Source organism: Gigantopelta aegis, chromosome 4, assembly GCF_016097555.1.
Source record: "Gigantopelta aegis isolate Gae_Host chromosome 4, Gae_host_genome, whole genome shotgun sequence".
NCBI lineage: Eukaryota > Metazoa > Mollusca > Gastropoda > Neomphalida > Peltospiridae > Gigantopelta > Gigantopelta aegis.
In genome coordinates this window covers 2,128,536-2,143,010 of record NC_054702.1, presented here as the reverse complement: position 1 = coordinate 2,143,010, position 14,475 = coordinate 2,128,536, and the positions used below count along the sequence as shown (strand labels likewise).

At 35.9% G+C, this 14,475-nt stretch overlaps 1 protein-coding gene across 8 annotated transcripts in view; it reads left to right on the top strand.

The window, feature by feature from the left end:
- Window positions 1–14,475, top strand: part of LOC121372468 — a 169,332-nt gene that overhangs the window by 110,871 nt on the left and 43,986 nt on the right. For all 8 annotated transcript variants that reach the window (XM_041498787.1, XM_041498791.1, XM_041498788.1 and 5 more), the window contains one exon: window positions 5,074–5,288. In XM_041498787.1, the coding sequence (XP_041354721.1) occupies window positions 5,074–5,288 (215 nt within the window). The remainder of the gene's footprint in view (window positions 1–5,073; window positions 5,289–14,475) is intronic.

Below are 14,475 nucleotides of genomic sequence, written 5' to 3'. Positions count from 1 at the left end.
CGTACTAGAAATCTCCGGCAAAACACTAAGAGACTGTTTATCTCTTTCACACGCCAACCGGGAGACATTACGAAGAATGCTTTGTCGAGATGGATTGCTGCAACCATCAAACTGGCATATGAGAAGGCGGGTGATCATGTTCTGCTGAATTTCTCCGTTTGACCTCATGAGATTCGGGCGATTTCTGCTTCCCTTAATTTCCATGATTCTTTGGATATTTCCAAGGTCATGAGTGCGGGGTTTTGGAAAGGTCGACACATGTTTGACCGGTTTTAGTTGGTCCGGACGGAACTCGGTGGATTCAATCAGTCATTGCAGGGCAGCAAGTCATTTCGGTGTGCAGGGCCACGAGTAGGGGTGACCCTTATTTTGTCTGGTCGCTAGCGGCAGTCTTTCTGGGAGATAGTTCTCCACTTCCTGTTTGGAGAGTGGGGGGTGGATGGTTGACTATCTGGGGCAGTCGAGTGTCTTTTACCATTACTTGGTGTGCGGGTTTCCTCACCTTGTTAACTTGTTAACTTTTAATTGGGGTTGTAGTTCTTCAATTTAAAAGTCACTTTGACATTTTATACCTTGTATGATGTGGGTTGCTTTTTCACTGTATCATTACTTGAGACGAACACTACTGGTTGAATGGGTAAGTCCTCCTTGTTTTCTTACCTCCTCCCTTTAATGTTAAATTCTCGTACTTTAACGGTGTTATATCACGTCTGTTATAGCATTGTTGTTGTGCTAGTACGGTAAGTTGAATAAGACTATTAGAAAATTTGTTTCTAATTGTCATTATTATTCATACTTACCTAGTACTAGCACAACAACCGTTACCTCCCACCCGCCCCGAGGGAGGTCTTTTTTGATTCAGTCATTCCGGACTGAATCGATAACGAGGATATACAGTCTACCCATGCACGGGTGTAGGTTATACATCCGGCAAGGGGAGATAATTCTGCAGTGGAGGTTATAACTCAGGGTCGTATAGCATTGTTGTTGTGCTAGTACTAGGTAAGTCTGAATAATAATGAAAATTAGAAACAAATGTTCTAATTTTACCACTGGGCTACATCCCGGAATTTGTAGAATGACCCAGCTATTTATCCTTGAAGAGGGCCTTTTTTTCATTTTATATGTTAAATATATAAAAGCTGCTGGTAAAGTATTATGTTTGTATCAAGGAACAAACATTCTTTTCCTTTGACAGTAGGTGATAATCACCTGACAGTGATTGTGTAGTTCCACATCTCACAATAGTAAAACAAAGCAATAACAGTATGAGGTAGGAAAACAGTGATCTGTTACAGTGTGTGAACCGGCAGGTAAGATGGATTTTGGCACCAAGCATGGTCTCAGTCCCTTACTGCCATGCCAAGGTATTCTCTTAATGTTTTAATAAAGATTCTCTTGCAGGCATGTTTTATGTACAGATGTCTTTTTGGTATTTTAGTGGTGTAATGTGAACTAACAGTTGCCTAAATTATTTTCTTATGAAACGTTTTAAGTGATGTACAGTACAATATATACATATGATCTAACTGAAGCAGACTTTAAAATCTGTATGGATAAAAAAAATCCCATGAGTTTAGTTTTTTTTTAATAAAACATTTTGATTTTTAAAGACATATGGTTGGTTTCATAACTTTACACTCATATACAATAAAACTACTATGCCTGCAAGTGTTAACTTTAACTAGTCTCTTTTCCTTTAGGAAGATCAAAATACTGTGGTATGTATTTACCTTCAGATTGCCAAGTCAAAAATACATTTCTGACACGTTGGTACATTTCTAGACCCACTGACACCTAGCTAATACTGGTAATATATCTTTCTGCTTGAAAATGACATCCTGAAGAGAAGGTAGCTCTTTGACTGCTCGAATATATGTGGGCTAGAAAAGAGGAATTTCCCTTCTAAGTTAGTCACTCTGACAGCAAATATCTACATTTTATTTTGGCTTAAGTGAATGAGATTTATTGATGAGGTCAAATTTTAAACTTTATTATTGCTATGGGTGTGTGTTTTTTTCTAGCTGTAAGTAGAATTGTACTAACCCCAAAGAAAAAGGATTATTTGTTTGCTTACACCCAGGTCATTTTGACTTATGGCTGTTTGGTATCTGATGCTAATATCAGACTACCAACTGCCATGACAAAGTTGGCCAACTTTTTGCTCTCACGACTTCTATGATTGTCCACTTGCTAGTGTGAGCACTCTTACAACTAGTCATATAACCCATTAGTAATCTGAGTGCATCCATCTAAGTCGGGAGTTGGGGTAATTACAACGCATCTGTCAAGTTGGCCAACTTTGTCATGAGAGTTGACAGTCTAACTCTACCATAACTCTGATACAACATGTGATATAAAATGAGAGAAGAAACCTGCTGTTGCCACTGTTGCTACACCTACCAAGTAGTAGCAAGATACCTTGTACATTATCCCTACAGCACTGTACGTGAGTGCTCTATCACTGAGCTACATCCAGCCCACAATATTTTAAAGGTTCTATTGTACCAAATCAATTCCTGTTGCCCATGATGTTAACGTTTTCTAATAAAACTGATGTAGGCAGCGTATCAAAACACCCAGCAGTACATCAATTAAAAAACTTGTGTTTTACCTCACATTTATTTTTGGGTACTCTGCACTGGTTTCAACCTACCGGCCTCAGTGGCATCGTGGTTAGGCCATCAGTCTACAGGCTGGTAGGTACTGGGTTCGAATCCCAGTCGAGGCATGGGAGTTTTAATCCAGATACCGATTCCAAACCCTGAGTGAGTGTTCTGTAAGGCTCAATGGGTAGGTGTAAACCACTTGCACCAACCAGTGATCCATAACTGGTTCAACAAAGGCCATGGTTTGTGCTATCCTGCCTGTGGGAAGCGCAAATAAAAGATCCCTTGCTGCCTGTCATAAAAGAGTAGTCTATGTGGGCGACAGCGGGTTTCCTCTAAAAACCAGTGTCAGAATGACCATATGTTTGACGTCCAATAGCCAATGATAAGATAAAAAATCAATGTGCTCTAGTGGCGTCATTAAATAAAACAAACTTTACTTTGGTTTTAACCTCATCTATATTCTGCATAACAAATGCATAATAAATTGAAGTGTATTAATTTATTGGCAATAGATAATAGTATTTACACAAATAATCAGTGTCACATATTACTACAAATCAGAGCTGTTGCTGTTTTAACTCTGCAAATGTTTAACAGTGTACCTCAAACTTTGACATGGAATTTTCTTCTTTGGCACAATGCCACCTGAAACAAACAGCTACACTACTCTCTCTCTGTCTCTCTCTCTCTCTCTCTCTCTCTCTCTCTCTCTCTCTCTCTCTCTCTCTCTCTCTCTCTCTCTCTCTCTCTCTCTCTCTCTCTCTCTCCAAAATGTTAAAATAACCAAATGTTACATACCAAACAACCATATTTACTTTCATAATGGTTAAGCCTAAATATCTTCTTTAATTCTATCCCTTTCATGTGAATGTTCATACTGGTACAAAAAACAGAATGTACATTCAAACTCTTGATCAAAGATAAAACTAGAAATATTGGATGGGTGTTTTGGGGTTGGGTTGTTTTTTGTTGGTGTGTTTGTGGGGTGGTGGTTTTAGAACATCTTTGGACAGCATTAGATATCTATTTTATTTGATATAGCTGGCATAGATTGGATGGCAGCTTTCTTTGTCTGACAGTATACAAATATGAAAACCTCGTCCATTTTCTGGTGGTTACCTTGGTTGCACATATCTGTTGTATCTTATCAGAACGAAAAGATAGTGGAAATTCCACGTCATGAACACAATAGCTGATGCATGAAATGAGTATGATGCTAAATATTGTTAATGTATAACTGTGTGATTTAGTTACATGCTTGTCAAAGGCTTCCAGCAACATGTCTTCCGAAAACTTGTTACCGTAGTACATCTAGAATATAATCAATGTTAATGATGATAATCTAAAATCAAATAAAGTCTGTTCCAGGTGTATTAGAATTTGATATATGACAGTCTGTATATAACTAAACCTTAAAAAATCTGTGGTGGCTATACTCAAACAATTCACTAAAATTTATTGCACATGGTTTGATTTTTGTCTCACTTTTATGGAGTTGAAATGCAATTTATAGGTATTACTTTTCTGGCAATAGTGATGATGTCATCAGCTTTTGTGTTTAAATCAACATTAAAGTTTTGCATTTAGCTCTTTTTCTCACAAAATTAGTCCAAGATCAATGAAATTTGGTTTATAGTTGCACCTATGGTTGTTCATCACAATGCATGTGGAAAAACATTTTAAATAAAATTGTATAGGTTATAAAAAGACTATGGGTCAAAGTTTTTCTTCAATTGTTTTTTTTTTTGCTAACCACAGGCATAGGCTACTATAAAAATGATAAAAGTGAATCCTTGATTTGTTTCTGTAAAGTAAATTTGTCAGTTTCTCTAGCATATATCAGTTTATTGTTTATTTGTTTGGTCTTTTGTTACAGTCGGTACCAAAACAATTAAGTATTTTTCAACCCCATCCCTAGCTATGCAAGATAAATGCCAATGTGGAATAAATCAGAACAAAAATCATGTTTACCGGAACATAATTTGATGTCAAGGACTTGACAGTATTTGTTGCTGACATCTGTTTATCACATATGTACATACAACTTATTATTTTAGTGTTACGTTATAATCATACAAATCTATACTACAGCAACAATGGAGTGGTTTCAGTTTTGATATATGGGTTTTTATGAAGTGTATACTGGCATCATTTGTAATAGCATGGGTTTTATGTTGTGTATACTGACATATGTAAAATTTGAGAGGAAGAAAAAGGGAAAAAAACTAGTTTATTTTTTGTATTACATCTTAGCTATGGCAATCTAGTCCACCAGCAAGATAAAACTTTAGAAATACTTGTGTTGTGAGAATGATCTCATAATCTTGTCCATTCCAAGATGTTCTCCACATTATTTTTGTTTTAAAACAGTCCTGTAAATCCACCACTCTTTATAATCATAGTGCCACTCACCTATCTCTGATCCCGGTGCCATTGATGATTTCAAATTCTAATTTTGCAGTCGAATTTAGCAAAGAAGCGAGAACACATGAGATTTATGAAGCTGCCAGACCTTCAAGAACAGATGGATACAAACAATACCATACCACTGAATTCAGATTCCCTTATGAATGTCGCCGTTATCCCACCAGCACCATCGTCTGATCCCGTGATGCCGAGCATTTCTGACAACTTCCTCCAACAGCTTGGGCTCAAGAAGAGTGCAAAGGCTTTCAAGTAAGTTCAGCTTTAGACCGGGGGGAGGTTGCAGTTGACAACTTGTACAGGGCTCGAACTTAACAACAGTTGCTGTCGTTGAGATATAAATTGTCGTAGGGGCGGGACGTAGCCCTGTGGTAAAGTGTTTGCTTGATGCGCAGTCAGTTTGAGATCGATCCTTGTCGGTGGGCCCATTGTCTATTTCTCGTTCCAGTCAGTGTACAACTTTTGGTATATCAAAGGCTGTGGTATATGCTGTCCTGTCTGTGGGATGGTGCATATAAAAGATCCCTTGCTACTAATGGAAAAATGTAGCAGGTTTCCTCTCTAAGACTATGTCAAAATTACCAAATGTTTGGCATTTAATAGCTAATGATTAATAAATGAATGCTCTAGTGGTGTCATTAAACAAATCAAACTTCCGTCTACATATAGCAAAATAACCTTTCAGTCATGTTTATTTGCTGAAAATGTCACTTTTAAACATAATTGCCATAGGCAGTCTCAAAATTGCTGGCGGTGAGCTGTTTCACCTGTAGCAATTATTTTAAACATTGCCATTGGAGAATGAGTCTTAAGTTCGAGTCCTGCTCATACAAGTACCTGTAGAACCCCTAAATCTGTTTTATGTGATACCTTTCTTGTCTTACAAGTCCCTCCCAATGTGTAAAATGTCACTTACAAAAAGCTGTTTAAAAATGTATACTTTAGTTAGTATTTACACAGTAAGAATATCTGAAATTTGTTTTTGTGATATGTGAAGAATATTTCAAGAATCTCATGAATGTGAACAAAGTGAAAGATTAGGGATTTTTTTACAATTCAACGACACTTGGCTAATATATTACACAACACTAATCACTGATATGTATTACATCCATGTTAATTGCAATCCTTTTAAGTGTAGGAGTCAATGTAAATGTACAAGTTGGGTATCACAACCTCCACCCATCCCTTTGTATTAGATTCACTGTCGTCAAGTGAGAGAAGAAACCTGCTGCTGGCACATAGGCTACCTCTATCAAAATCAAAAATAGTTCTTTCATTTGCATTTCATATTGACAGAAAAGAACATGCCATGACTTTTGATGTAGCATGCTATCGCTACTCAAGTGAGTGCTGTACCACTGACCTCCACACTCCCACCCCATTGAATCAAATGACAGATGTATAAATACATGGTCTGATAAAATAAAAACAAAGGAAGGAAGGAAATGTTTTATTTAACGACGCGCTCAACACATTTTATTTACGGTTATATAGTGTTGGTAAAAACACTACATCACAAACGTAAACAGATTACACAGCAATATAAACTAATAAATTCTTCGTCATTCACATTTACAGTCTGACATTATCACCTTCCTGAAAGATTATCTTTTGTCTTTTTAAGAATAGATTTACAGAATGGAATTTGATTGAACACAATTTACCAACACATTTTCTTGCATACCGTAGTTGGCCAATAAGAACTGCATGTTTTTGACCCAGAAGAGACAGGCTAATATCGATGTGATTGGTCTTCTGATTTCCTAATCAGCTGGGTCACTTCCTTGTTCTCAACTGATAATCTGAGTGGCACGCATTTCAGCACTACTTATACCACGTGTAGCCAGATTAAGCGTCACTTTGTACCAAGATAGTGATATAGGTTTTTTTGCAAATTGTAACAGCAGTTCAGTTTTGTGTCATGCGTTTTTATGTCAATGGATAACTTCCGTAAATTAGCTGATGAACTCATTGATCTTGACAGGTAGGCCTAATGTTAAAATTACACCTGTTCCAATACACTTTCATTTCTTTTATTTCTAAAAAATATATATGTATGATATTTAAATAATATAATATAGGATACATGAATACATTTATGAATATGTAATTCATTAGATGTTGCTGACTGAATAAATTTGAATAATTTCTATTTAGAGAGCACAGTGTTAGGGCATCAGACTCATTCCATATTGTTAAATAATTCCATATTGTTATAACTAAATTATATCTCCTACTAATGGTACTGGGAGTACCCTGTAGTTGAGTCTTGCCTATATTGGCTAGGGCCATTATACATCAGATTACCTCATCTGGTATTGTGTGTTCATAACAAGTATGCAAAGTGTTTAGATAAGAATTTGACAGGTGTTGTTGCAGATTATGTTTATATAAAGAGTCTTCAAGGAAATTAGAGAACAGTTCATGTTAAACACAAACGATGATCTTAAAATGCATCTGTCCGTGTAACTTTCTTAGAAGTAATACTTTGAAGAAAGCTACTGTAGAGCCTGCATTAAGACATTAGAATACATAAGTAATGTAAAGCTTTGCTTGATTATGTCAGCAATTTGATGTTTTATCTATAATATTCGAAACCAAAAGAAATTGACATTTAAAACATTTTGAACCATGACACTAAACTTTTTAAAATCTTACAACACCTTTTGAATTTGTTCTTAAAAGTACTTTATTCAGCCAACGGCATAGTCATCACCTCTCAGTTTTGTTCATATTTTTGTGAATAATTGAATTTGTTTTAGTAGGTTATCTGCTGTGCAGCCCTGCTTTAATAAAATATAATAACAAAACGCTTTTGATAAAAATAGCAAATACAGCTTACCCATCCGCTAACATGGCCCTGTGTGATGGTATGTCTTCAAGTATTAGTTATCTTCTTTGCTCAAGAGTGCATTTGTTCAAATATGTGACCTCATATTCTGTACAGCAAAACATTGTTTGGGTTTTTTTTTAAAGTAAAATGATGTTCTACTCCAATTGAAAATCTCTCTCTCACTCTCACTCTCACACTCACACTCACACTCACACTCACACTCACACTCACACTCACTATTTATTTATTTATTTATTTATTTATTTTGCTGCTGCTGCTTTTTACTAGTAGATTTCATACAAAACAAAACAAAATCATATCATGAAAGAACTTTAGTCAGGGTCAAATAGTCCATAGTGAAAAATGTCATCTCACACTTAGTCCCAGTGGTATCATTACCCAGTACTTAGTGTTATTGGTTAATTATATAAAAATAAAATGTTTAACTTCCATACAGAAAATGAATCACATTTTATACTGGGGAACTTTGTACAGTGCTTCATTTAACACAGTTTAATTTTAGTTTCCCTATTTTTGTTAGTAGCCAGTATCATATGGAGTTGGTATCAAAACTGAAGTAGGATTGATATCCCATAGACCCAGTGGCTTATTCATCACAGTGATTACTTCCATAGAGTGGTATACCAAAGCCTGGGTTGTGTGCTGTCTTGTATGAGGGTGTGGGCATGTAAACCTGCTTTCTCTTGTTAGAAGAATAACAACAACAAAAAGTGTTTTGTTTAATGACACAACTGGAGCACATTGATTAATTAATTATCGTCTATTGGATGTCAAACATTTCGTAATTCTGACTCATAGTCATCAGAGGAAACCCGCTAAATTTCTCCTAATGTAGCAAGGTATCTTTTATATACACTTTTCCATAGTCAGGAAAACATGTACCAAGGCCTTTGACCAGTTGTGGTACACTGGCCGGAATGAGAAAAACTAAACAAATCAGTTGAATGGATCCATTAAGGTGGTTCGATCCTGCAACGCAAGCACCTCAGGCAAGTACTCAACTGAGTGAGCTAAATCCCACCCCCTGTTAGAAGAGTAGTGTATGTGACAAGCAGCAGGTCTCCTATCTCACCTGGTGATCGGGTCACGGCCACCTTGTGTTTACAGCACTCCCTAACTGTAGACTAACATTGCACTTTGATACAGAACTAGAATTCTTTCAGTTTCTTTTCCCTAGCCACAATTATAGTACGTTAAACGGAATCAATGTGCTTTAGTGGTGTCGTTAAACAAAACAAACTTTAATTATTGAACAGAAACATTTGCATTAGTCATGAGCATTCATGGTGTATTTCTGTGGAAATGTTCCTTTTTGAGAACTGTTTTTCATGAACAGTCAATAAAGTTATATCAACCCTGGCTTTGACATTCTTACTGGATCTATGTACAGGTTGGTATACCAAGACGTTTCTTACAAGTTCAAAGCATGTCTGTATTTAAACAGAGCAAATAAATACTGCCTGACTGCAGTAATTGGTAATATAATTTACTCAAAGGCAAAAGTTATTGTGACACACAAAAGACAAAGATAATTGATGGTAAGTTTTTACTGCTGTGTATGAAACATTATAACATGGAAAGAGAAATGTCCGAAGGTATGGAAACTAACAATAGTCCATGAAAAGGGCGCACCTGCCATATGCAAATGAGCCACATCACTAGAGGGGGTCCTGAGCAAAGTTCACACAGTCAGTAGCGAGTGTGTCCACCTTGAGCATTGATACTGTAGGCCTGGCACCGTCGTCTCATTGAGGCCACTAAACGCTGGAGAAAATACCTGATCTGAGGAAGAATCAGCATGATTCGGATCCATGTGTCTTGGCAAGGAGTTGTCATGGGTGGTCGGCCACTACAGGGACGGTCCCTGACCTGGTTGTTTTGTTGATATTGTTGCCATAAGTGCCATGTGGTGTTTCTGTGGATGTTGAATTGATGTGCGACATGATGCTGCAAGGTTCCAGATTCAAGTATCCCTATGATTTGCCATCTGTCATTTTCACTGAGGCGTGGCACGAGGAACAGTTCACTAATGGTGTTTTTCTGACTTCTTGACTTCTGAAGGCTGCACAGAGTGGCAATGATTTGCAACTGAATGTCTGGCCTTTTATGGTGAACACTGGACAGGATTTCTCCCGAATATTCCATGTTTCTTGCACAAAGCATGCAGTCGCTGCAACAACTGCTTGGTTGCATTTCTTTGAGCTGTTTCATGCACATTTTCTCTGGTTTACATCCATAAATCCATTCACAAATTTATTACATCAAACAATCCATGTCACAGTAACTTTTGCCTTTGAGTATATATGACAGGACTTGCCATAAATTGTCATTTCTTCTGGTCAGTAACCTTTTGTAATTTGAATCAGTACTATTTTGCTTGAAATATACAATGTGCTACTAAAAATTAAGATGTCAGTTTTTGTATGGAACTAGGATAATCAAAGATGCTTCATGCATACTCATCCCCCACCCCCACCCCCACCCCCCACCCCCCACCCCACCCCATTTCCTCTGATTCAGTTTAAGGTTGAGGGGTTGCAGTATTTATATCTGTGGTATAAGTATGCTGATTGAAACAGTGTAATTAATATTAGCCATATATTTCTATTGTCGTCTATAGGATTTGATTTAGTGCAATACACCTAACAGCATTATGTTACTTACAAGAATAAAACTGCCTTGCAGTTTATTACTTTTTATCAATGATTCCACAGTAAGGGCACAGTGCCTGTACAGTCTGTCGCCTCTAATCAGTGTAACAGTGTTATAGTGATGTCATTGTTAATTAGATACTAAATTACAGCAGGTGTTAGTCATTAATGAAGGGTCACTTTATATGTTTGGCCTGTCAGACTGGAACTGGATCTGTTTGTTTGGTGCAAGTGGTGGTCAGTGTAAGAGGTGTTGGACTTGTAAATTAGTTATTGACTATGCGACGGAGACAGATTTATTACCGGCTGGAAGCTAGTCATAGGCAATACATGTAACACTGCTAGAGATTATTGACCTCAAGAGCTTTAAGTTGTAGTCTTCTTATTTTTTCTTTCTTTTTTTTTCTTTTTAAAAAATATAAATAATAATAAATGTAGTTTTTTGTAACCTGACCAATCATTTAAATCAATATTAATTTTTAGTATCAGGATTTGTGCCCACTATCTTAGTTTGGGGTTAATTGGTTGGTCAGTTTGTCATTTTTTAATAATATTTTTTAGTGAAAATAGAAGAAATACTAATTGAAAAGAATGGAAGCTGAGCCATTGTTATCACTGTGCTGTTACAGCAAGGAAAATGTTATTTTATTTTATTTAAAAAATAACAAAATAAAATAATTATACTTATTTTAATTTTTTTACTGGTCTTATAATGGTAATTTATTTAAATAAAATCAACTTGAGATTAGTCTCATTTCAGTTTAGTTTTTACAGTTCTTATTACTTGGACAGAGACATAAATTTTATAGAATTTTAAATATTAGACTTAGAACAGTATCATCTTCAACAGTCATACACCCTCTTGACACACTTTAATAAGGAAGTAAATATTTCCTACATCTTTTTTTCTCAAGTCTAGCCAGTGAATGCAATTTGTAGTAAAACGTGACTGCACTTTATAAATGTGATGCATTTGGTAGCAGAAACCAGTATTTAATCTAGAAATGTTGAGTAAAACTGTAAGAAATAAATGAGTAATACCTTCATGACTTAGTGCTCTGTTAAGACTTGTCTGCGACATGTAGTCTTGGGTGTAAGATTAGAAACATTTTGTAAAAACTTGTCCAAACAGAAGTTCATTATAAATTACAATATATTGACAAAATGATATTTACACTGCTATAATTGATGATGTTTTTCTCCCTAATGAAAGACCCATTAAATAGTGTTCAATTCTTTCAGCAGAATGAAACATTTGGGTGGAACAAGCACATGTCAAATGAGACAAGTAAAAAAATAGGCACTTGTCTTACAGAACAGTTGGATATTTAGAGTTTCAATTTTTAAATTATTACAACCATATGAATTATACTTACATGCAGTAATATTTTGTTGAGTTTTGTTTTATGTTTTATTTAACGACACACTCAACACATTTTATTTATGGTTATATGGCCTCAGACATATGGTTAAAGACCACACAGATATTGAGAGAGGAAACCCGCTGTTGCCACTTCATGGGCTACTCTTTTCAATTAGCAGCAAGGGATCTTTTATATGCAGCATCCCACAGACAGGATAGTACATACCACAGCCTTTGTTACACCAGTTGTTGAGCACTGGTTGGAACGGGAAATAGCCCAATGGGTCCACCGACGGGGATTGATCCTAGACCGACCACACATCAAGTGAACACTTTACCACTGGGCTACCTATTTTATATATGGAAACATTTATTAAACACCCTTTTATTATTAGGTCAACTATATTTTATTCATATTTTTATTTGCACTTAATTTTAAGTGATATTGTCAAACACTAATATTATCCTTTTTAAATTTAATTTCTAGAAGAGATTTTTGGGTTGTTGTTCTTCTTTTGGTCAGTTGAAAAAACCCCAGAGTAATTTAATCCTGTACGGTACAAGTAAGTATGCATACACAAGTTTTATGGATTGGTTCACATCAACACTGGATTCAGCAGTGTGTGTGTGGTATTACTCATATAGCAGGGTGGGACATAGCCCAGTGGTAAAGTGTTGGCTTGATGCTCGGTCAGTGTAGGATAGATCCCCACTAGTGGGCCATTGGGCTATTTCTTGTTCCAGCCATTGCACTATGACTGGTATATCAAAGACCATGATATGTGCCATCCTGTCTGTAGGGTGATGCATATAAAAGATTCCTTGCTACCAAAGGAAAAATGTTGCATGTTTCCTCTCTAAGACTATGTCAGAATTACCAAATGTTATACTTTACTCTTATACCAATATATATTATCAGTCAAAGGGTAAATAAATAGAGGATTCGTCACAAGTATTTTTTTTAATATGGAAAATATCATATTAATTGGTATTTATTTTAAATAAATCTTTGTAAACGTTACACTCAGGTATACAGGTCTTGTTGGTTTTTAAACAAATGACCCATCCACAGCAATACCTTACCTAGAGACCTTGCAGATATGCATACCATTATTAATCGGGTTAATATACTAAATTATCACATGGGTTTATGACATGGATATCATGGGTAAATTACAGTATAATATATATTAAGATATACCCTTATACTTGATGGTTTTCATAAAAGTTCATTATCAGTGGGTGGCACCTATTTCTTGGACTCAACTATTGTTGTTTCTTCTCTAACCACAGTTGTGAGAAGAAGAAAAAGGGATTGACAATTACTAAATACACTTTAGTACACCCATATTAGCCACATGTTTTGAAGTATCAATAATCGATTTGAACTTGTACTCTGTGTTTTCTTTATTTTCTAAGAAATCTTCCTCAATATACTGTTGACACTGCTGTGAATAATATATAATAACATATATTGTGATACAGGGTACATGATACATCGCAAGACAATATCATAACCATCGCTATAAGTGAATGTTTCTCTTTTGAAATTAGTTGGCAGAGTATACTATGGAATGACATGTCCTTACAGACCTGTAACATCACACTAGAGTAACTCTTCTGTTGGTGAGACAGTATTATTATCAATCAATAAAATTAATATTAGGCTGTACATCTTCATTCAGGCATCGAAATAAGTCGAGAATGGTTGTTCAGGTCACCGGGAGGTTACCACATGTAAGAAAATTTCAACATAACGGTAGTTTTATTTCCGAACATAAACCAGGCAATGCATTCCGGACTTCCGCATTTTATTTTCTGGTAAGGAATTGCATCGATATTCATGCGCACTTGTGCAGTTGCAAGCAATTATAGTCAATCCACATTTAAGCAGCATCCACTAGATAAATTTACTTCCGCATTTTATTTTCTTGTACAAAATTGTACCGATGTTTGTGCGAGCTTGTGCAATTGCAAGCAATTTCTAAAATCCTTTTCGGGAATCAAGTGCCTACTAGATAAATTTACTTTCGGATTTTGTTTCTCGTAACAAGGTTCGCACGCACTAATACAATTTCAGAACGTCCTCATTTTAGCATTAAAATTGGTAGTAGTAACAGGAATTCAAGTCTAACTTTCATATAGTTGTGGTAACCTATTGGTTACCAGGCTATATTTTGTGGTAACCTGTAAATGGGTTACCAGACACAATGCTTATTTTGATGCCTATTCATTTAATAAAATAGATTTTTCGTTTCGACCAATTTTTCATGACTGGAGTATCAAAGGCTGTGGTATGTGCTTTCCGGTCTGTGGGGAAAATGTATATGAATGATCTTTTAGTGTTAATTACAGAGTAGCTTGTGTGATAGCAGCAAGTTTCTTTAACATTCTAGCCTGTCAGAGTTATCGTAAGTTTAAACACCTATCAGTGACAGCAAATATGACTGTCGGAGTTATCGTAAGTTTAAACACCTATCAGTGACAGCAAATATGACTGTCGGAGTTATCGTAAGTTTAAACACCTATCAGTAACAGCAAATTTTCTTTCCTGTCAAAATATAATGT